A 24754-nucleotide genomic window follows, 5' to 3' on the forward strand; every position below is an offset into this window, starting at 1 on the left:
TGTTCAGTAATAAATGAGTAATAAAAGAACAAGAAAAAGAAATAGAAAGTTTACTGAAAGTTTACTGATGAACTGAATGTGTTATTCAGTTCATCATTTCTCAGTCGCCACAATGACTGTAACTCACTTTGTTTTGTTTTAACTAACATGAGATTTATCATCCAGTTTCACACCATCTTTGCTCTCAGCAGTGACTAAGAGCAAGAGCTGCACAGGAGAGTCACCTCCTGGACAACAATGACTTGACGACGAGAACTGGTGGAAGTTTAAATGTACACTTCCTCTTTTGCCACCAAGGCAAATTAATGATGGCACGCCTTTTAAACCTTCCAATATTTTATTTTGAAAATCCTCATTGCTGACAGTGTGCGGGATATTTTTTTCCCTTTTGCATGTTTTCATTTTCACTCGTCTACCAGTTGTGCCAGTTTTGGCCCATTGGAAACTACACTATTTTGTGTTCTGAATGTTGAAGCTTTGGTGTTCTGTGTGTATTTTGGGTGGAAGCATTTTGATGATGCAACTTAAAACCATTTCCCCACATATGATGCTGGTGGTTGAAGCGCACTCTGATTTAAAAAGCAGTGTGAGGCAGAAGAAAAACCAAAAACAAAAAAACAAAAAAACAACAAAAAACAAACAAACAAAAAAACTAACAAAAAAAAACAAAACAAAAAAAGCCATAACCTGTTGGCTGCTTTAATTTGTCAGCCCGGAAGCGAGAGAGATAACGCGGAAGATAATAAAAACCCCGTACGGTGCGCGCGCGTGCAAACCGCTTGGAAGCGCGAGCCGCGCCACGAGCAGAGAGGGGTTCCCCTCGCGCAGCGGAGGAGACTTTTAATTTGTGAAACTTCGGACAACAAAGGAGGAAGTGCCTCGGAGGAGCGGCTGAACAGATAAGCTGAAGGCGCGTCCGGACTTTTTTTAAAAAGTGAAATGACTGGATTTCGAGGTTGGAGTTAAAGAAGCTTTGCGCTCTCTCTCTCCCTCTCCCTCTCTCTCTCTCTCTCTCTCTCGTCGTGCGCCCTCACGGCGGATCCACGTCTCCGATGCCCAAAGAGTGCAGGAGGAAGACCTCCAAGGACTTCGGGCTTTCTGGGATAAACGAGGGGTCTCGCTTGGAGCGGAGATCAGCCGGGAATTCATCCCAGATCTGCGATGAGCTCCTTCAGAAAGCCGCTCAAATCGCACCGACGTCCGCAACCGCGGTGCCGACTGTGATGGATGTGCGCCGGGTACCGCAGGTTACCATCACCCCGGAGGGAGGCGGCTGCTCCCGGGAGATGCGGCAGGAGGATTGGGATGATGCGGTGGACAGCACCCTGCGCAGGAAACTGTCGAACTCCTCCATCTCGTCCACGGGGTCGTCTGCTGTGGAGTCCGAGGATGACCTGCTCAGTGACAACGAGAGCAGAAGCAAAGGCATCATAACTTTAGAGCATCTAGCAGACACCGGAGAGGTGAGTAATCCGCAAAGGCGTAATGATGTGGTATGAGGAGGTTTTTGAACTGGTTCCCAGGGTTGAGTTTTCCACGGGTTATTTAAGTCAATAGTCTCGCTGTATAGTTTATGGTATTTTCAAGTTAAAGACTGTTAAATAATTCAAAACCCTCTGTTGCCTCTCTGCATAAATTGCCTGCTGTTATTTAATGCATGACTAAATGAGCTACAGCAAAAATCGTGCTTATGTGGAGCATCCTGGGATAAAAACATTTCAGATTGCCACACTTGACCTCCCGTGTGTCTTTGCAAATCGGCATCCTTTATAATTACCCAGTTACAGTAAAGAGCTGATGTTTTGAAAAGAAGAAACAGTGAAGCACAGCAGCTCATAAACAGCAGTCAGCAAACTACTTCCTCACAGAGGACCACTGGGATATGTTTGACTACAGAGAAAAGACAATTACAGAGTGATAACAGTGTTTATTCACTGTTTGTTTAGTCGATTTTCAGGTTCCGTGTCTTAAAAGTGAGCTCTGTGGCAAGGATTTCCTGTGGGAAATTAATCACTAATACATTCCAGGAGTTACTTTTGTATCTGTTCTGTTCTTGTGTGTGTTGTTTTGAAATCTGTGAAATGTCACCTGTCAAATGTACCAGTACCATCCTTGGGATCCCTACCAGAGAGGAAAAGCTTCAGGAAATGTAGGCTAATTGTCCCCATTGAAATCATATTATCTCACTTTATGTTTAATGGGTTATGAAAGCCTTTCACATCACGGTAATGATCCCGGGCACTGTATGAACTGAAACCAACTTGAAGAAGCAGCTGAAAGCCAGATAACCTTTGTTGTGTGGTAAGCCTCTGGACTGCTTTTGGCAGAGCTGTGCTTCTGTAACACATCATGTTGTTTATTATTGCATATGATCTTTGAGGCCACATAGTACATATCGGAGATAAGAACCTAACTACTTTCATGATTTAATCTTTTAGAAACACAGCTCAGTGGCATCTTTTATACCAATAATCATTGCGTGTCAGGTTTTTTGGCGTTGGATCTCTTAAACACAAGTCCTACACATTAATAGGAGTAAAAATGCATGTTAGGTGTTAAATGTCAGATCAACAAATGATTTGATTTTATGTTTTGTCACTGCAGGTCCTGACCTTTAACACCGTGCCTCCCTCCTTCAGCACACAGAGTAGTGTTGAGGGATCGGCTTTTGGTTCAATAGAGGCTGAGGGTGCAAATTTGTTTGCATTTGACATTCTTGGCCGATAACAGTTTTACTTGGGCCGACAACCTTTCAGAGGCAAAAGTTCTGATATTCCACATTTAGATTTAAAAAGAACAGCATATATTTTTGCAGCTGTAGATCTTTTACACAATCGCGTCTCCATGTGAGTTGTAGGGAAGTTGAATGTAATCATAGTGAGTCACCTCGGTGTTTCAGCCTCTAGTCAACAACATAATCTGCTTTTTGTCTGAACTGTCACCACAGTTAACTGTATGTGTGTGTGTGTGTGAGTGTGTGTGAGTGTGTGTGTGTTTATGCTGCCGTCACTTCTCTTTGCCTTCTCCTTACAAGGTCGGTAGCTGTCACTTTCTTTTAAACAGACTGAATACACATTGCCTGTTTAAGCCTGTGTCTTCTTGTGTGTGTGCATGTGTCAAAGAGAGAGTGTTGCTTAACATAAACATTATCCAATCGGATGAGGCTCAATATGAAAGCTTTTCCAAATCTAAAATAATTAAAGCTATTTTAATGGCTCTTGTGGACATTGAAGCTTAAAATATGTTTGTCGTATCACCTTTGGAAATAGTGACATTTACTCTCCTGCCCCTTCAGCCCACATGCAGACACCCACACACACACACATAGAACAGCACAGGCTAACACGCCTGTGTAATAATGTTTTTGTGGTCAGTAGCTAATTTCAGCCTTGACTTTTGACATTTAGCAAAAAACCACTTCAGGAAGTAAAAAACATTTGAGTATCAGTGCTTAGGCTTTGCTTGTTCATGCTTGAATGTGTGTGCTGTGCAATACGGATGAATTCAGAGTTGTCAGTGTTCGTTAAAGAGCGTTTTAAAGGAAATACAAACAGTGGAGAGGACAGACTGAGAACAGACAGGCAGGCAGACAAACAGGCTTATCAATGAGATGAATTTGATAATCTTGCAGTGGTTTATTCTCCATTAACACTTCATGAGAATTCAGCTTCATGTGAAAGGCCAACATTACGAGTGGCCTGACTGAGTCACATTGTCTACCCAGAGTTCTGCATAGTCTCTGGAAATACGTTTTTGGAAACTGTGTTTTGTGGGTTGGCAGAATTGCTAATAACGTCTCTGACTCTTCGGATCAGCATATCGTTGAGTCACCATGTCATATATGCACACAACGGGCCTGCTGTTACAAAGAAAAGGGGTGTCTGACAGAGTAGAAGACAAGTGTTGAAGAAGCCGACCATAAAGAAAGCATTAGGCCAGTCCTGGAATTAGCTTCCTTTGAACTATATTGCTCTGCATGCCTTGTGTTACTTAAGTACTGTACTTGTACTAAAGTATTTCTATTTCGTTCCACTTTTCACTTCTGTGCTAAATATCCGAGAGATATCATATTTCTATTCTTATTTATTATATTTTTAGTTATAGTAACTTGAAATTTGAAATTATTTTTATGTTGAAAAAACATACAAAATGTTTATAAAACATAACTGATTGTTAAAGGTTAAATCAGTGTATTTTTAAGTTCAAGTCCCAAAGAAGTAAAATTATCCAGTATTTCACAGAAAACAGGAAAAATCACCAAAATGAATACAAAAATATGTAGCATATAGTTGTTTTTGTTTTCTTCTCTCCTGGTACATAATCAGCTCACAACCCCTCAGATTTATCTTGTGACTCTGTGGAGATCTGTTCTCCACAGGCTGGGGGCCACTGGACAAAACTACCCAACTGTTTACAGAGCAGGTAAAAGTACAGTAGCCCCACCTAGACCTGTAGAACCTACAACATAAAATCCTGCTTTCACACGGATGTGTCAGTACCAACAAGCTACTAATGTCATACAGAAAAATGTATGTATATCAGTCACAGGAGCCATTACACCACTGAATAGGTACTTTAAGTACATTTTACTGATAATTCCTAAATACTTTTACTGAAGTAGGTTTTTGGATGCTGGACTTTTACATGGTTGATTTTTTGCTTTTACAAGTAAAGCTTTTAAAAATCACTGGTGTTAACGCAGCTTTTGATGTACTTTACTTTCTTGTACCTCAGTGTACTGTAAGCAAACCTGTTATTTCAAGTTCTTACTTGAGTGTGAAACCCGTATTATTCCAAGTGTTATCAGTAGGCCTACAAACAAACTGTTGTGGTTTTTGTCAGCAGGGACAGAAGGTTGAATAACATGAAGTTTCCAAGTCAGACTTTGTGTGAAATATAAATATTGTCCCTGAGAGCTGCAGGGTGCTTATGTTTACATCAAAACTCAGGGTTCACTTTCCATTCCCTCTCAGTCTGTGGATAAGACATTACGCAACGTGACACCAGACTTCACTTTATCTCAAGTCACAGTGCAACCAATCAGTAACATGAACTGTAAATCACAATTTTATCTACCTGCATTAATTGAGAAGCTATAAGAAGTATAGTTAAAGACTTACAGCAACAAAGCAAATGTTTGTGAAAGTCCAACACCTTCAAAATGTGTTAACGTCAGTAAACATTGGCACAAAGTGAAGCATATCACTTGACATTTAAGAGAGGCTTGGCTGGCTGCTGTGGAGTTCTGCTCTTCGTGAGGACTGTGAACACTCAAGCATGAGCAGAGTGTGTCACCGACACGAAAGACCCTGTTTCATTTCCTCAAACAGAGCACACAGAGTAAAATGACCTCTCCAAGGACTAAAGATGGGATCTACAAGCATGTTTTAGGTTTCCTTTCCAGAGCCTGGGAGTTAGTTTGACTGGTTTATTTTTTCCTTATCATTATATTGTATAGAAATATAAAAATATCAGAGTTAAAGTGTGGGGATTTGGTCAGTTTTCTTGGACAGGCAGTCTCCCGTAAGTGTGAAGCACTACTGTGTCTCTGTGAAATCTGCAAGCTGTTCCTGTGATTTTCTCTCTTTCTCTCTCTCTCCCTTTGTGTGTGTTTGTGTGTGTGTGCTGAGCGACAGAAAGAGAAAGAAGGTGAAACTGAGGGTGGAAGAGCCTGAAAACAACCGGGAAAAAATAAAAAATTCTGCCAAGAAAAGATGTTTCACTCCTCAGTTGTAATTTTGTTTTTTTCAGGATTCAGTGCACACCATCATATGACACCAAACAAATAAAACATTGATAACAAGTGAGTGGGACTTGAGAGGGAGGCAACACTTCATTTAGTGTGAAACTCTAAATCCTACTTGAATATAAATTAAGATCTTTCCTATATAACCAGAAATTGTCCTTAGCTGTAAATTTATGATCCTAATGTTGAATAGTAGTTTCATGAGAACTGAATCAAAGTTGTGAGGCCATCGCCACACCAAGCTGGAGAGGCTGAATGTAGATGTTGAGTGCAGATACAAGTTTCCACAGAAATGGCATTTAACTGACCTAGATTGAAGGCCTCACGCAGCAGAAAACTAAAACCCTGGCATCAGATTTAGTATATAGAATTGCTTACATGATCAGATTTCTATACAGACATTGTAGGGTGGACCAAGGTCGGAGTCTTTACAGCACTTCTTCCTTCTATCAGATTGTTCATGTGAACAAGGATTCACAGATATACCTTAAAATATGACTTTGTGCTTTACAATGATTCTATTCTGGTCTATTAACTTCATTTCTATTTGTTTTCCCGTACGTCTTCTCCAGAGCAAGCCGTGGTGGAAGTTAAAGACGATAGTTCAATGGCCGTTCAGGGCTACCCAGAGGAGAAAACTAAACTGGGTTCAACTTGCTGGGCATAAAGGTATGACCTGTTCAGATCATATCACTCACGGCTCAGATCATCACACATGGTTTGTGATGTCCGACAGGGAAATTTTGTTGACCTGTTCTTCTTGCTGCCTCCACTGTCAGTATTTGTTGTACAGTGTCTTTGACATGTTTCTTTTTGATGTAATTTTAGTTGTGTTGTTCTGGGCGCTTTATGAAACGAGAATAAAGGGAAGGGTAAGAGGTTGACAAGGATTTAACCTTTACAGCAGATGCCCATATGTGCCCACAGTATTGGTCTTTGTCTGATCTCAGGTAACTTCAAAGCGGCAGATGAGGGCACCATTCTGAAGAAGTTCTCAGAAAATGAGATGCAATGTTTCGAGAAGCTGAGGGGTGACGTGCTGCTCCCATTTGTTCCCGGTTACCATGGCGTTGTGGAAAAAGAAGGAGAATCTTTCCTCCATATGACTGACCTGCTGGCGAACTTTGACCTTCCCAATGTCATGGACTGTAAGATGGGGGTGAGGTAAGGAAGTAAGGTATTAATTTATTTATTTGTAATAGATTTTTTTTTTTCATTTATTTATAATTTATGTTTATTTATTAGCAATCACACTTTTTTATATGTGTGACTAAGTCAAAAATGGACATTTCTTTGTATCTTATTCTGCTACCCTAATTGTCAATTGAAAAAGATAATGCAGGATCATTTTAATGTATGTCTTTATTGTTTCTGTTTATATTAAATGCTCACGTTTTGTTGAAACGGATTAATGAGATTAGTGCAGAATGGTGACAGTATGTGATGCCTAACGCGTTTTTGCTCTACAAGGGAACACCTGTTGTAACTGCAGGCTATATGCTTGGCTTCCTGCCACAGCGGGCGGGGTGCCTCACTGTATCATGTGCACGGGCACAAATACACACACACACACACACACACACACACACACACACACACACACACACAAACACATACTATACACAAACACAGAAACACACAGATACATACACACATGATTGCACACATGAATGTATACATGCACATGTTTATGCATGCACAGACATGCAAGTATGGACACGCAACCCTCCGAGGGCTTTATTTCCGGTTCAAACAAGCAAATGTGCGCACACACTGACTCAAGCACAAACAGACACACAGATATGCATTAAACCCACAGAAACACACATGCTGACATGAACAAATGATTTCATTGTATACAAAGTATCTATGTGTGTCTGTATTTCTGAGGCTACATGTACACACATACACATTTACACTCTCAGGGTGTCCCTGGAGACTCCCCTTTGTCAAAAACATTCTCAACCACAAAGTTGCTAAACCGCCAACTTGCACAAACACATACTCAGACTTTCACACAGTTGCACGCTGGAGTCTCCTCTTAGCTTCCCTCTTCAGCACAGAGGAAGTGTAGCTCACAAACTGAAACTGAAATTCACATCTGTTTGCACATAATTGTCTGGTTTGAATACGACAAGTGTGAATGTGCTGCTGTACAGTTCACTAGAAGAATTTAATACTTATACAGTAACTGTGCAATGTTTTGTTAAGAAAAGTCTCTATTGCTAAAAGTTTTTATTTTGTCAACAAAACCTCATGTATTTTTTTATTCAACAATAATTTGCAGAAGTCATTCTGGCTTTATAGAAAGAACAGTGTGTGTCTGTGAACAGTGTGTACGAATACAACACAAACCCTGAAAGTAAATAACCACTACCATTTTTTTTTACATGCAGAGAACACTTTAAAATTTGCCAGTAGTGTGTAAACACACAGCTCCTGCAACTAAAGGATTTTTGTTTCCTGCTGTTTCAGGACATACTTGGAGGAGGAGCTTGTTCGAGCGAGAGAACGGCCCAAGCCGAGGGAGGACCTGTACAAGAAAATGGTGGAGGTGGACAGTGAAGGGCCGACTCCCCAGGAGCACTCCCAACGAGGCGTCACCAAGCCTCGCTACATGCAGTGGAGGGAGACCATGAGCTCCACAAACACCCTGGGCTTCAGGATAGAAGGGATCAAGGTAGAGGGAGCGATATGCCATGTGGACACTATTAGTGTGTCATCAACAGGAAAACTGCAGTGTGGTGCTAGAAAAAGCTGACAGGATCATTTCTGGGGGGAATTTCCAAACCAGCTGGTAGGTTGATAAAAATGCACGCACACAGTTGACAAGGTGCTGAAAAAAGTAGAATTTTACACATGAGAAGAATCCATGTGTATTGTTATGTCAATGGGAAAATATGATGCTGAAAAGCAGCATGTGTGTTCAGCAAACCATTATTTGGATGAATCAAAGCTACTCTACTTTTTTTCTACTGACAATAGGTTAAAATGAGTAGTGTGGAAATGATTTCTCCTAGTGACAAACCCACACCCAACACTGCAGTTCCCCTGAATTAAGGAGTGTTTTAGGTTCTGTTAGCTCATTGTTTTGGCTGTACGTAAATTTGCCGTTTTGATTCACTCTCATGTGTCACAGTTCATGATGTCATTCATTCTCCATCTGCTTTTGGCATGTTACTAACTCTCCTGTCATTTCAGACCCTGCCACGCCCTCCTACCCAGCAGTAACCCCAGCTTTCCCTCCTTTCCACCCTACCTTTCCCCTCCCACCTACTCACCTGTTCCCTAGTATTTATACTGGCCCAGTTGCACTCATTCCCTGCCAGATTGTCTTTTGTGCTCCAGGCTGTAGTGTTCCAGCCTTTCTTGCTTGTTTATGATGACATGCCCATTTTTGGATTTTGCCTTTGCCTGCTCCTTTTGCTTGGTTTTTCTGCCTGCCTGTTACTGACCACTGCCCAGGTCCTTCACCTACTGTTTGCACTTCTGCCTGCTGAGCCTTTATAAACATGAACGTTGTGAAACTTTATCAGTGTCTCTGCACCTTGTTATTCACTCCTACTAAACTTGAGCCATGACAGTATGATTTGGCCATGATTTATGTGTGACTCAGTTCTAGTTCACAGGTCACGCTGACACTCATTGCCATGAGCAGCAATTCACCTCACTAGGTAGTGGACCGCAGGAGGTTTCCATCCACCTTGAGCATGTTCACGATGATTTTATTTCTCTAACTGTCCAATTGACCACTGAAAAAGCTCAGAGAAGTTTGAAGCCTTATCCATCTCTTTCCCCTACTGCTCCACGGTGGAGCCAGCTGCCTGCCCTACTCGCTCTTCTTCACCAGCTAAGAACTCCTCTGAAACCATGCAGCTGGGCTGCACCAGACTCACCCCGGGGAGCGACGTCGTTGGCACTCTGCCTTTACTGTGGTCAGACTGGCCCCTTCCTTGAGACCAGTCTAGTAAAAGCCAGGACTTATCAGTAATCAAGAGGGTCACTTTAATAAATGTGCTGGGCTTAAACCTACCCAGCACATCTTCATACAGCGATGGCAAAAAGTGTGGCTCTCCACTCATGAATTCCCTCTTAAAGTGGAGTCATGGAAGCTGGCTCCTTGCTCCGTAGGCCTCTGTTTCCTGAGGTTGATGAGGATCCATCCCACGTTCCATGTCTCCTGCGTCAAGCCTGTTAAGAAAAGCCAGCTGCCCGGCTCATTGATGGAGAGCTTGCCTACACTGTTAGACAGCCCCTCCTCCACCTTCAATCCTGTTTTGGTGGTGGACCTCCACTGCAACCATCCTACCAGCCTGGAGGGACGTCAAGAGCCATGCAGTAACCGTGGCTTTCCTGCTTTGTTTTTTCACGCCTACCTACTCACCTATTCCCAATGCCCTTACCAGCTCTTTGTATTAATACAGACCCATTTCCACTCATTCCCTGCTAGATTGTCTAGTGTGACTTATACATAATTTCTTGCCTGTTTTTGCCTGCCTTTGCCTGGTATATCTGCCCCACCTGTTACCAACAACTGCCCACGCCTTGACTTCACCTACTGTTCGCTCTTGCCTGCTTCTGCATGCCGAGCCTTAAGGTGAACTGTTTTGAACTTTTCTAGCTGTCTCTGAGTTGTGTTATTGAGTCTTCCTAAATCTGAGCTGTGACACTCATCAGTCGTATTTGTCAACAAATCCAATGCGCAACACTTTTATTCAGGTTCTTTTCTCTCTTTAGAAATGTGATGGTACATGTCGAACTGACTTCAAGAAAACCAGATCAAAGCAGGATGTCATACAGGTGTTCAACGACTTTGTTGGAGGGAACATTAACATTATAGTAAGTGGCAGTCAGTTACTGTACACGCACGCATATACAGTATAGTCCTGTATATTCATGCATATAAGGATAAGACATACTTTACTGTGCATATACAGCACATAAGGCAATCTCGCATCAGGCATTACCTGAAAAACTTCAAACAGACAGGTTGAGCAAGCTCTCACATCCATTTTCAGTGTTTGGACAAATATACAATTTTCTACCCTCAGGCGTTACATTTGAAAAAGGTTGAGGCTCGTCTAATGATAAATGAAAATAGCCTCAAAGTGTTTGAACTGCAAGAACAAACCAGAGTAATTCTATCCACACGGCACCAAGCAAATATTCACACTGTAATGCTGTTTGAGTTTTCTGTTCTGGTGGGGGCAACCCAAATATACATTGTGTCTACACCCATGTTAATACTTTATCATAGGCCCTTAACTGTTGTTTTCTTAAAACACAGACATCTTACCTGAGCAGACTGACGGAGATCCGGCAGGCCCTAAAGATGTCAGAGTTCTTCAAGCAACACGAGGTGATGAATGATCTAAATATGGCCGACAAAGAAAAAACAAACATACCACACCTAAGTAAAGTGTTGCACCAGGAACCTTATCTGAAACTCTGCTTGAGGGATTGAAAACAATTTTTGGTTTGGTGTTTTGTTGATGTGGTGGACAGCATCTAACATGTCGGTCAAAAATGTCTGATAGGTATTCTGAAGACCTTATCATTTTCATACTCATCCACTCATTCAGTGACGCATTGCGCTCTGCGCAGTTTTTTTACTTGACATACCACACAGCCCTGTCAGATAAACTCAGGTACTAATTACTTTTTGCTAACTATTTCAATTATTTATCCATTACTGTTAGCTAACTATTTTAGCTGTTTTTCCTTTTTAGCTTAACTATTCAGACCTCTCTACTCACTTGCAAACTTGTTTTCATGCACTCTCAGTCGTATCATGTGTTCTTTGGTGTTATAGCTGACTGAGTGGATGGTATTTTCGTAATTTTTATTTTTTTTTAAATAAAACTGCAGAATTACCCTCTGTGGTACAAGTAGCTGGTCAAGATTCACTGCTTTATACAAGAATCAGCATTCATTACTCATTATTCAAGTTTTGCTTCGTCACCTGTCTATGGATTGATGGATAATAAGAAGCAGAAGAAAGAAAAGCAAAGGCTAATACTAAACCCTTCTTGTTTTTGTAGGTCATTGGCAGCTCTCTCCTCTTTATCCATGACCACACGGGTAATGCACAGGTTTGGATTATTGACTTCGGCAAGACCACAGCGTTACCAGAGGGCCAGATGTTAAACCATGACATTCCATGGCAGGAGGGCAACCGGGAGGATGGTTACCTGTGGGGCCTGGAAAACCTCATCCACACATTGGAGTCTGTAATCAACAACGGGACCAGCGAACAAACCTGTTGCTCATTTGAAGAAAATAGCCAGGCTATGGAAGCAGATGGCCAGTGACCTTTGACTTATAAATGTGTCTAAGGAACTCAAACTATTTTAATGGACGCCACAGAGAGACCCTTAGTGAGGTTTCATATATGTTGATTTGCTTTGGGAGCTCTATGAGCAATGTTAAAAAAAGAGTACATTACTGTTTCAAGCAACAAGTGACCATATTTGGCACTGAAATGTTTGGTACTTACACTGACAGAGAAGACAGGTTGGACACTGAACAGAGAGGAGCAGAGAATTTGTCACTATTCTGAGTAAAAGAACTGACACTAATTCAACTTCCTGTAAAATGAACAGAAGTTAAAGTGTAGGCTGTCTGCATTTCAGTTTCAGGGAGGGGATGGGGCATGTGAAGGAAATGCTCATGAAATCCTAATTAAATCAAGGAGAGTCAAGTCACAGACTCAGTCTTATTTCATACCATTGACTGTAACCATCAGCCTTGATGTTACAAACCTGAGTGTAATATTAAAGCACAATTTCTTTTCTGTATGAAAATCTGACTGGGTCACAGACCTTATAGTCATATGACTACAACATTATAACACATTCTCAGTATAGTACTGCACAATTATTAGACTGTATTATCAGTGTCACTGTTTGATAAACTGTCATGTATTGTGTAAAAATCTACATTTCTCTCACTGATTTTATTGCTGTAATCAAACTTGTAAATATTTTCATTTCTTGTGCTGTTGCACAACAACAAAGCACATTTTCATTGCTGTTGATTTTATCACTGCTCAGAATATTAATATGTGAGAAGTGTTGTACAAATGAAATGAATGAAAATGTACATGGAATTAAAGGGGAAAATACAGTTTGTTTGTTTTTTCAATAATAAAAACACACCTGCCATTGGGACAAAACAGTTTATAACTGATCAAACTCACAAATGAGATAAATATATGTTGATTTATTTGGAGCACAGTTAGGTTAAATGAAAGAGTGAAAGACAGTATATTGCATAGAATGTCTTTGCACTATTGGTTGAAGCATAACACCCTCAGCTACATAAAGAATACAGAAAAAACTTTTCAGTGAGCGTAAAATAAAATGCACAAGGCCATAAAAATATACACTGAGCAGGATGAAGGTGTTTTTTTCCTCTGTGAAAGAAATTCCACAGTAATCAATATTTGTAAGTGGCACAAATCTCTTGCTAAAAAGGATTCTTTAGAAAACTATATGAGTCTTTTTGTAAGTTACCTTTTCTAAATATGTTATTTTCAACTGGACTGTTGAGCAACTTAGATAAACACTCACTAATATCAGCAAGCCCGAACATAAAAAAACACATTAAGCCAATAGAACCCTTATACAAATGTAACCTTTCATTCAACATAGTAAAAAATAAACTATCAACATGTTTAAGCACAAAACACATATTGGAGTACATCTATTAAATTGATTAAATAAGAATAACCTGAAAATGTAAATACCAAGATTTTCACTTTTTGAATCTTCGATTAATTGTATAAGACAGATACCTGCAGCAGCATGTTTGGTATTTCATAGCTGAATACCTCCCCCTGCTGAATAAACATAGGTACTACCAACACTGCATCAGCAGATGCAGTGTAGTGTATCTAATGGCAGTGATCAACTACAAGTACAGATTCATCACAAACAATAAATGAATAAAAATGGCAAATAAATGGCTAAACAGCTACAAATGCAATGGGTTAGTCCAGTGTAAAGAAGTGAGTACAAAAATAGCAAATATTTTCACAGCTGTATGGTCATCATCAAAACATATACGTTTGCAGTCCACAGAACATGGGGGTGGGGGTGGGGGTGGGGGTGGGGTGGAATGCAAAATAGGCAAAGTCAAATCAAGATTTTTGTAGTTTGGGAAAAAAAATACTTACAGAACATCCACCCAGAGATTTAAAGCCACAAAGAGTCAACACTTCTGTCTTAAAGTAATACTTCCAACATTTTGGGAAATACAGTTATTTTGCTTTCTTGCTGAGAGTTAGATGAGAAGATTTATACCACTCCCATGCCTGTACACACAATATGAAGCCACAGCTAGCAGTCAGTTAGCTGAAGACTGTGAATGGGGAAACAGCTAGCCTGGACCTGCCCAGGGGTCACAAAATTTGCCTACCAGCACCTCTAAAGCTCACTAATTAACATGATATATATGTTATTTATACAATAACATGTAATGTAATGTAATCTATACAAGAATCAAACTGTAAAACCAACTATTTAAGTCAGTGTGCCTGGCCATGAAATGCCTGCCATAACCTTCAGTAAAACCCCAAACTTATCATTTTTAACTTTGTTTTTGCACAGACTGAAAAAAAAAACAACATAATATGTTAATTAGTGTGTCTTAAAAAGGTGCTGGTATTTTGTTAGCCCTTGTTTCCAGTTTTTATGCTAAGCTAAGCGGCTGCTGGTTGTAACTTCATATTTACAGTATATGAGAGTGGCTTCAATTTTCTCATGAATCACAACCCATGAGACTATGTAAACGGACATCAGCTGTCAGTGAGCACCAAGCTAAAGTTGCTCACATCGGCATCAGGTTGGAAGGTGTCAGTCGACGGCCAGAGAGAGATAAAGGAGGCTATTTACGTCCAGCACTACAGCTTATCCTTGAACAAAAATGGGGACTTAAGGTCTTGTGAGTGGATGTTGTGTTGACAGTTTTTTTGCCAAACTGATGTTTTAAAGGTCAAGAATAAACCTCCAGGCACAGGATATAATATATTTTCATGAAACATTTCAGGAAACATTATTGCAGTAGTTTGGGAGATAGTGTTTTCACATTATTTGGGGTGAAAGCAAATCAGAATCACATAACTTGCACAAGTTGCTGATGTGTGCATAAAGTCATAAATGAAACAAACTCACTATTTCTGATTTTACGCTGAAATGAAAACTTCTAATAAAGCACATTCTTAGAGATTCTCTCCCCAGTGGTTCAATATTTTGGCTTGTTAGGTTCGCACTGCATACTTAATACTACAAAGTCCAACCAAAATGTTTACAATAATGCAACATATATCACTGACAAAGCTGTCGAGAAAAACACACTCAAAAAAAAAAAAAAACTACAAAAAAACAAGCAGGTAAAAAAGGAGTCCAATTACAGCAGTTATTCATGGCAGCCATCACCAACAGTGTGGACATTGGGAAAGTGCAGGGCTGCGTGTCATCCAGTGTTTCAGCTTCAGTGTTCAGCTACCAGTGTATCAGAAGCCACGGAGAAGAGTCCAGCACTGGCTCTCTGTATCACAGTGCAGAGGAGTGTGTGTGTGCATGTGAGCGTTCGAATGTGTTGTTTCCAGCATTCCAGGAGCTCTAACGATTTATGCGGTGGCTCTCAGACTGCGGTGGAGCCGTCGTGGTCATGCTTTTGGTTCCAGAAATCCAGAGTGTGAATCTCAGTTTGTCAGACAATGGCGCTCATTGACAATGACATTTTCAATATCAATCCAAATCCCCTTTACAGTAGGCTGTTTCTTAAATTGGGGTAACGCTCAGGTCTTCGGACAGAGAAAAGCCTGAGTCTCGGTCGCGTGTGGGTTTCTCAGCTTTGGTGTGTCTCCTCACGTCCTCGTGTCCGTAGCTGGCGTGGCGCTTCAGAAGCAGCTTGGGCATACAAGATGAGGAGGTATGGAGGCCTAACGCCAATCCCAGGCTAGTCCCTGAGGAGACACTTGGTGCAGAGCTGGTGTTTGTGATGGCTTCTGAGCCTTTGGGCATAACCAGGGGCAGGCTCTCTGCCTCGTAGCTTTGCTCATCATAGGCATAGTTGACATTGCCACAGGGGAAACTCTGGAGCTTAGCCAAGTCCATGCCAGCTTTTGTGGTCCCACCTGCTGGGGTCTTGTGCGAGGACGTACTCGGGGCAGCTTGTGCCTGGCAAGAAGGGGATGGAGTTGAGGCAGGGCAGAGGCTGGACGGGCTGAGGGGGGTGGTGTTGGCACTGTCGCACCCAGCCTCGTTATTCTCTGAGGTCGGATTGCAGGTCTGTGTGTTGGCGGTGGAGGATGTGGGGCTTGAGAGTGGCATGGACTGAGTGTGAGCCAGTGTTTTCTTCCCCCTGAAGTTTTCTAAAACCCAGGAACCGTACGTGGGATTCCACAGATTCTTAGTCTTGTTCTTCAGCCTCTGGCTCCCTGAGGAGGAGCTGTTTCTGGAGCAAGGTCGGTGGTGTGGAGGCTCAGGGTGGAGCCAGTGGCTTCCTGCAGCTGCTGACAAACCAGGGGCAGGAACAGGCTCAGCCCAGGACGGCTCCAGTGCCTCGCGGCACGATATCACTTCATGGTGGACAGGTTGGGTTCTCTGGAGGAGCAGACGAGGTTTGGTGGGCTGTGGGGGAAGAGGAGTAGGACCTAGGCCCAGAGAAGAGAGCCCCAGCTGGGAGGAGGAATCCTGGGAAACAGGGTGGGACACCAGGAGTGGAGTGAGGCTGGTGGAGGTGTGGTCAGAGGGACGAATTACTGTGCTGCCATCGTCCTCTGTGTTAGGGCCATATTCCACTGGTAGGGGTGTGTTGATCACATCTGGGTCCTGATAAAGAGCAGTAAGATGGGCAGATATTAAAAATCAGTACTCATGTAAATTAGGAGTATATTATAAAGGAAGGAATGAAGTGTAGAAAAAACATTTGGGCAATAACATTCATGCAATATTATTGTGATATAAAATATACCTGAGTGCAGTAGTTAATTCTCTCCAGGATAGTTGAGAAGTTGGGCCGGTGCTCGGGACAGTGCTGCCAACACTGGGTCATGATCCGATAGCTACACAGTAACACACACAAATTCCAGATATATTGTTTAAACTGTATATGAACTATATTGTAGATGTAATGTAAAAGAATTAGAAGAACAATCTTTAATAAATGCAGCTATGTCAGCAAAGTCTCCAAAGTGAACTTCACTTCAGTTTGTAACTCCGTAAACTTGGGATTTTAGGGGAATCCTTTCTTTGTGGGGAATTAGTGAAACATTTACACTCAGAAAACCAGCCTGGAAACTAAAATATAGCAAAACCCATTTCAGTTCTCTGTTCTGCTTGGACTTTCCATCTCGGCTCGTCCGGTTTGATGTACTTCCTGTTAGTACTCACACAGGCCCGGGGCAGCTCTTGGGAGGATCCATTCTGCCTCCGCTGGTGACAAACTCCAGGACCTCCTGGTTGGTTTTACAAGGATATGGCATGTAGCCCAGAGAGAGGATCTCCCACAGCAGCACTCCAAATGACCTGCAGGAGGAGACACAGATCAACAACTGCCTGGCCTGGATTCATTTGCGGTGATTGAGGAGAAGGAGGGTATGCCAAAGCTTTCCTGCTCTCATAGTCTTCAGAATGAGAACACCAGAACATGTACAGTATACAACACAGACAAACACCAGAAACAACAGGAGATGTCATCGGTCCTCAGCAAATGGTGAAACACAGTAAATCAAAATTCATCACATTTGTTTGTAACTACAAACCTCTCTGGTACTCTTTAATGTGGTTTTCCTCCTGACAGAATTACTGTGTGTTGCCTGCAGTATAATTACATCTGAATCCCACATCTTACTCATCAGCAGTTACAGTCTGGTTTATTATGTAGTGGGATCCAAAAATCTGACTTCACTGACAGGCGGCAGAATTTTCTATACAGTTAACAAATTAGATTTTTAGTTTAATTATGTTTCTTGGGCTTGGACTGTTCATTTTTCACTAATATAAGTAAAAATATGATATTGATATAGGAAAATATGATATAAATATGATGTATGATATTAACTTAAGTCTAAAGTTTATTTGTTGTGAACACTTGTTTGTCTCATATCAGTTCTACAAATCTTTTAAATTATTTATTGTAGTGCTCTGTTCGAACCACCCAGATAGTGAAGAATGAATTCTGTATTGTCTCTTTAGCATTTTCCCACAATTGTTCACTAAGGTTCAGTTCTGGTAAGTGGATGGAAAGCCAAACAATCTAGTGTTTTTGTCATTTGTTGCGGGAGAAAATCTTGATGAAAAATGATCCCTCTTCCAAACAGCTTTAAGCAAGAGAGAACAATAACCCCTCTGCAGAGTTTGGTTATACTTTTTTGTGGTTCAAGCGCAGCTGATCCTGTGCATATTTCCACCACCATGTTTGACTATGCCACCCGTCGTTTCCACATTAAATTCTTATTCCAGACTTTTTTCAGACTTGATTTGTAAACAAACCTTTGTTTGGCCCGTGTTAAATATTTAACTTGTTTCATCATTGGAGAAGTGGTTTGGACACTGCTCAGCTGGCTGTGTCTTGAATACAGACACTGTCGATGCTAAGGATGTTCATATGATATACTGCTCTTTGGACCTTGAACTCCCTGTAGGTCGGTCTGGTTTTGTTTAGTAAAATTACTTGGTTTGTGAAAATCTCTTAAGCTGCAGTTAAGGGATACTTTTCGCCACTCTTCGACATCTTTGAAAATAAAAAATAAAAAATGATTTTCAGTGCAAGCCTGCTAAGAGTTGTTTACAGTCAAGAACATTTGTGCTAATGCACAATGCCTATGAGGAAATAATAAACTGTTTGTGGTGTGACAACAATTAGCACGAGCACATGACAAGCAGTTATGAAAAACCTACAAATTTATGTCAGTTCTAAATAATACACTCTTAAATAAGAGGTCTCAAACTGAAGTAAACTGTATCTGCTTTTAAACTGAAAACAGTCCTTCTTTGTGAATTTATTCTGGAGCCCTTCTGTATATATTATGCTTTCATACCATGTATCAGTCTTGCAGGTGAAGATTCCCTCCATAAAGGCCTCCGGTGGCATCCATTTGACTGGCAGCATGGCGCGGCCACCTTTCCTGTAATAGCTGGCTCTGGGATAAAGAAAAGCAGTGCTATCAGATTTAGGAATGTCAATTTATTTTTGCTTTAGACGGCAAGGTAAATACCACAAGGCCATGAACTCTAAATATATTTTAGAGACTGGCCCCACAGTGGAAAATTAGATTATTTTTCAACTGGTGCCCCATTTACCACATCAGCCCAGTGCTGCCTGGACATTGGCTCCCATGAGACACATCATTGTAAACCATCTGCTGTGCTTTGCTATGCGGACTTCAAAGGTGCAGATCCCCTACACAAACCTGTAAATATCTCGTGCCATGCCGAAGTCTCCAATCTTAGCCACTCTGTCCGGTCCAGGGCAGGTAAGCAGGCAGTTTCTCGCAGCAATGTCTCTGAAAAACACAGTAGCTGTTAAAAAATGCAGCTTTGTGATGGCACCAAACCCTGACACTCGATTCATATGATAAATAAAGTTTGTAATTGGTTGGTGAATTTTGCAGAAAAATAACAAATGTTTTTTAACAAGAACATTGATTTTAAGATTGGTTTAAACCTATTCTCACCTGGATTAACATTTACCTAAAGATCTTGTGTTTGTCTGATGAGCACTGTAGTTTAAAGTAAACAAGATACACATGCAATGACAACAGCTCTGAAAATCTAGTCAATCCAAGTAAATATATATGTCTGTGTGTATATACAGTAAGATTATTGATATTTTTCTATCAGGATTTCACACATTTTTTAATTTTTAAAATGAAAAAACAATAAATTCCTGGATTCAACATCCAACATTCAATGATATGATATCCAAGTGTTTTTGTTGCAGTGGACGCAGCAAAACATCCTCTCAGCCAGTACAACACAATGTTTGTTTACATGTAGCTCTCTCAATTACACACACAAGTGAGTGTAACCCTGATGCATTTTATTTTTCTGTTGCTGATCCCCGTGTTCTTTAAACCGAGCTCTCAGCATTAATAACTGGGTGTGAATCTGAACCTGTGTATGAAGTGGTTCTCCTCCAGGTAGCGGCAGCCACAGGCGATGTCTCTGGCCATACGCAGCAGCTCCCGCATGGTGAGAGAAGAGGTCTGGCCCTGGATATAGCACAGCTCACTTTAGTGTACCACACAAACACACACACACACATGCACCTCCACCTGCACAGAAAGGTGTAGCACAGACTTACAGCTCGTGGCCTGTTCTGCCTCAGAAAGCTTTTCATGTCTCCTCCGGTCATCAGCTCTAGCAGGATGAAACGTGGCAAGATGTTCAGACTGACACCTATGCAGCGCACAATGTTGTCGTGGCTGAACTTGCTGCGTGGACAAACAGTAAACAATATTTGGGTTAGCACGACTGCAGTTGTGTTGTGTGGACAGTGGCTGTGTTTTCATACTGGACACAAGTGGGCAGTAGAAAAAAGACAGAGGGGATATGGCCTTGTGTCGGGTAAAAAGTATGTTTATGAGTTTTGTTCTGCATTATGCAAACAATAAGTTGTCTTTCCAGAGCTTTAGCACAGAAAGAGACACTATGAATGGAATTTCATTATGTAACTCTGTAACCAATTCAAGCTTTGATCAATGAGAGTGTAGATTTGAAACAGCACAGGGACAGAATTCTCACCATCGAGAAAGTTTTGAGAAAAACAAAATCCTAAATTGGTGCATGCTCTCAAAATGCTTTCAAATATTTTCCCTAAGTGCTTTGGCAGAATCTACAATGGGCTTAACACCATTTTTCCACTGACAGGCTCAATCTTTATCTTGGCTGTTAGGGTCATATCTTTTTCACATTTGAAACTTTTGGACAAAAGAAAAAGCTGATGGACCCAACAGACGTTTCACTTGCTCACATGTCAGTCTGATGTATTAAATAGTAGTATACAGATTTGAAGGTGGCAAAACTCTCAAAACTTCATTTACATACAATACAGACAAATTTATTACGAGTCAAAGTTGTTTTATGCTGGCTCTATATTTTTGTCATTAAGTAACTTCCATGCTGTATGTGATCTTATCGAAATTAGGAAAGCGTTTTTTGATCTGGATTAACCCCGGTCTGTCTTGAAACTTTATTTCTAATTAAACAAAAATGGAGACTGGTACTTGTCAGTTAACATCACTCAGGTGATAAAATAGAACTAAATGAACAGAGTTTTCTGCTATTAAAATATATCCCTGCAGACATCATTGTCTTGCCATTCATGTGATTTGCCAAAACAACCAGTTAATTATCTGAGAGGTGTGTTACATCATAGTGGTGTTTTAATTACCGATGAGTAATCCGACTCCAGCTGTTACATCCTCTAACTCAGAGGAACATGTTAAGCTTTAAAACAAAGCCAGCACACAGGTCAGGTGTGCGCTGGCTGACTCATCTTGTGAACTAAATTATAGGGAGACCAGTTCAGTGTGTTGCTGCAGTGTGGCGCACCTCATAATCAGCGCCTCCATCAGGAAATCCATTTCATCCTGTTCAGAGCAGATTTCTGGAAGAGTCTGTGGAGAAGAAGGAATCAGAGAAGCAGTTTGAGGCGTGTGTGTGTGTTATTGTCAAGAGGAACGCTGTCATCAGACCTAATCAGAGGACTTCTGAAAAGCAGGGAAACCCATGTGGAGATCACTCTGCTTTTTCTTTTCTAATGCAGTTTTTAGGTTTTTAATGCAAAGCGCCCCGAGGGCATTGGCTGTACGAATGTGCATTCTTCTTTTTCACAGTCAACTATCACCTTCTGCAGTCATGATAATTTTGCAGTATTTGATTTCATTTTTGCATGATAATGAGTCATTACACGATAAACAACCTGATTACATTTTCATATTAAGTAGGAAGAAAAGCAAATAATCCTTCTTTAAATAGATGCACAAGAAAAACTTAAATCCTACACACGTGCGTGACCTTTTAGAAGCAGGAGCACCCATGTGGGAAGTTATTAAGTGGATTATATGTTCTGAACATAACTCCTGGTGAGGTGCTATCATCTGGCACTATCCTCCCATGTGCCTCAGAGTGTGAGCTTACCTTTATGGCCACCTGCATTGGACTGTTATCACCACTCATCCCCAGAACTTGACCTTCATAGACTTCGCCAAATGCACCATGGCCAAGAGCTCTGAAAAAACAGTGAAAAATACAATACTTAAACACACAAAGGCACTCTATATACTCCATTAGCACAAGGAGACATTGTGTCCCCTTGTGTCCTACCTGAGAAGTGTGATGTTCTTGCGCGGCACTTCCTTCAGTTCACTGAGTGATGCAGCCTTCCCTGCAAAGCAGTAGTTGGGGTTGTAGTCCGTCATGATGGTGGAGGAGCGGATCTTGCTCAGCTTGTACTCTGGACTCTGCAGACGCCCCCTCACTGCATGCAGGTCGTTCTTTCTGCGGCACCACACTAGATACAAAGACGAGACACATGGACAAAGGCCTAAGGAATCTTTTTCAAAAAATCATGACGCTGACTGACACCAGGAGCCCACACTTGCATGTAAATAGTAGAAGCAACTTCCTGACTATCTGCTGAAGGTAGGAGCGGTAACACAAGGAGGGGTCAAGCTGCATCTCAGTGGTCAATGCATAAAAGCAACACTCTAACAGTTATAAAAAATAAAGTGACTGTGAAAAAACAGATTGACAGACATTATTTTGTTCTTAAAAAAGCACTCCACTGACTTAGCATTGCACCCCTCGAACACTGTCAGACTTATAATGGACAGTTTCTAAACAAATCAAAATCTATGGTTTCTGCTCACTAGTCTGAAACTGGTCCCCTACATTGCCCACAATGCAACTTGACAGCTGTCAGTTTGGTTGAAGATTCAGGTGCGTTATTCTAGTAGCAGCTAATGTAGCTTTGAGCCTTTAGCCTTAAGCACAGAAGTTTTGTAACCTCACTTTCTTCTAATTCCACAATCTCAAACTTTTAGTCTTCAGCCCCAACCGACGTTGACTCAAGTGACATCACTTGAGGCAACATATGAGATTTTGCACAAAAGGCATAAAAGGCTTAATACAATATTTTTTTGCATATGCAGTAGTGCTCCACAAGACCTGTGCACAGTTTGATGTGTAAAATCAGTGGAGGTCCCTTTTAAGAACATAAATCCTTCCTCGCACAAACACATCGTTTCTGTGAGATGCCTGTGTGATGTCCTCTCCTTGGTTACTGCTCCTAGACTGTCTGTGCCAGTGAGTTTGGACTCACCCGCCGTGGAGGCAGCCCACGTCCCCGATGCAGGTTGGTAGTCTGCCAGGGAGGGGGGCGTTGCGTGCAGGTAAGAGGTGCCGTCGAGCCATCGCCCGGTGCAGATGCTAGGGACTCAGGGGGGTTGGGATGAGGGGAAGGTGGAAGACGAGGGGGGAAGGAGGTGGAGGAGGAGGGGGTGGAGGAGATGGGGCACCCAGGGAACAGACTACCTCCCTGCATGGGGGAGAGCTCAGGTGAAGAGACACCATTAACCTGAAGGGTGTGTGTGTTGTGTCTTTTTCTTTTTAAAGCCCGTGATATATACAACATCTTCCTTTTTTAAAGCAAAGCAAATGTAAGGTATTGCACACATGTCATCAGGCTGTGTTTTAGTACTTGATTTATTCTCTTGCAAATTCACACAGTTACACACAATGCAGTTAGTAAGTCACGCTAAATACTTCATCCATTTTTCATAAAGAGGTTTGCCCCAGTATGTTGTGCCCTGTTTGCACTTTGTCTGGTAATTACAGGAGTACGACATCATGCAGTTACACTCCACAGCTTATCTGCAATGAGTGTCTGTCTAATTACTGTCTCTGAGTGAATGTATGTTTAGCTTTACCTAACCTCAAACTTTGTTTGTTTGTTTCACACACTAACATATTGTTTTCTGTGGTTGCTCTGTTCAGAACTTTTTTGTTTGTGTACTTTGTCAGAAAAGACCATTTGTTTGATGACTAATGTTTGCTGGTCTGGCTAACCTTAACCTTGCTAACCTGTCCTTTCCACTTTAATGCATTTCCCATTCCCCATTCTTCTAAAACATGACTGCCCTTTCACCATTGCTGCCCATTTCCTGTATCTCTCGTCTTCTGAAAGGACAGTGCCTCCCTGTAGTTCTGTCTGCATCTGCAGTAAGAACCCATTTACATCATTTTATCAACATATCCTACTAGATAATTCTACTGTTGGAAATAGCTTTTTCCAAACATGCATTTCATGTATGCAGTAACAACCACATCCAATAACTATATCCTGTCTTATAATGGTATGCCTTGCAAGTGAAATGGAAGTAGTGTTGATTTTCTGATTTATGTCATTTCATTGCCCCAAGCTTGTTGAGATATTTCGCTTTAGGGTTGACTGGAAAACTTCCATTACCTTGCTCAGGTCTCACTGCCAGTGGGGGAAAAAAAATGCTATAATCCATCATCTTTACTTTAAACCACTTTCCCTACAAGAGGTTTATTTAATGTAACTGCTTTTGCTGTGCCTGGTTTTCTTGTCAGTCTATGTATTAGCCCAGAGAGCTGAGTGAAACTGATATTTCAGCAGGAAGTTGGTGCTGTGCAGATTCCTCCAGAGGCCCTTACACAAAGTTTAGGTTCACCAAAATTGACTGTGGGAAAGAAAGAGTGAGCGAGGCTTCCATAGCTGAACTTCACTTAAGAGAGAGAGAGAGAGAGAGAGAGAGAGAGAGAGAGAGAGAGAGAGAGAGAGAGAGACACCTGCTATATTCAAACACCTTAAAGGGCACTTGGTGGAGGATTAGTGGATTGACCAGTATGTAAGGATTCCCTTCCCAGTCATCTGCAGCAGATGCAAAAAGGCGACAAAGGTGCAAAAAGAGCATAATTAGCTGTATAATCCCTCACTCTCCTATATTACTGCAAAATGACTGCATATGTT

At 41.4% G+C, this 24754-nt stretch overlaps 2 protein-coding genes across 4 annotated transcripts in view; one reads left to right on the forward strand and one right to left on the reverse strand.

Moving 5' to 3' along the window:
* The first annotated feature begins 766 nt into the window (after nt 1–766).
* Nucleotides 767–12871, forward strand: itpka (inositol-trisphosphate 3-kinase A). The gene is made up of 7 exons (XM_071498042.1): nt 767–1463; nt 6319–6415; nt 6697–6910; nt 8222–8426; nt 10484–10585; nt 11034–11105; nt 11788–12871. Exons 1-7 carry the CDS (start codon nt 1053–1055, stop codon nt 12055–12057), a joined length of 1371 nt encoding a protein of 456 aa, XP_071354143.1. The 5' UTR covers nt 767–1052; the 3' UTR covers nt 12058–12871.
* A 76-nt stretch (nt 12872–12947) lies between these two features.
* Nucleotides 12948–24754, reverse strand: part of ltk (leukocyte receptor tyrosine kinase) — a 54417-nt gene continuing 42610 nt past the window's right edge. For all 3 annotated transcript variants that reach the window (XM_071498040.1, XM_071498039.1, XM_071498041.1), the window contains exons 20-29: nt 22084–22270; nt 21898–21988; nt 21310–21374; nt 20060–20189; nt 19870–19967; nt 19167–19259; nt 18795–18896; nt 17146–17280; nt 16727–16817; nt 12948–16584 (exon numbers count right to left, since the gene is read on the reverse strand). In XM_071498040.1, coding sequence (XP_071354141.1) covers nt 15532–16584; nt 16727–16817; nt 17146–17280; nt 18795–18896; nt 19167–19259; nt 19870–19967; nt 20060–20189; nt 21310–21374; nt 21898–21988; nt 22084–22270 — 2045 coding nt within the window. In that variant the 3' untranslated portion in view covers nt 12948–15531. The remainder of the gene's footprint in view (nt 16585–16726; nt 16818–17145; nt 17281–18794; nt 18897–19166; nt 19260–19869; nt 19968–20059; nt 20190–21309; nt 21375–21897; nt 21989–22083; nt 22271–24754) is intronic.

This window comes from Trachinotus anak, unplaced genomic scaffold (genome assembly GCF_046630095.1).
Source record: "Trachinotus anak isolate AG129_WGS33_773 ecotype Australia unplaced genomic scaffold, CSIRO_AGI_Tana_v1 ptg000015l, whole genome shotgun sequence".
NCBI lineage: Eukaryota > Metazoa > Chordata > Actinopteri > Carangiformes > Carangidae > Trachinotus > Trachinotus anak.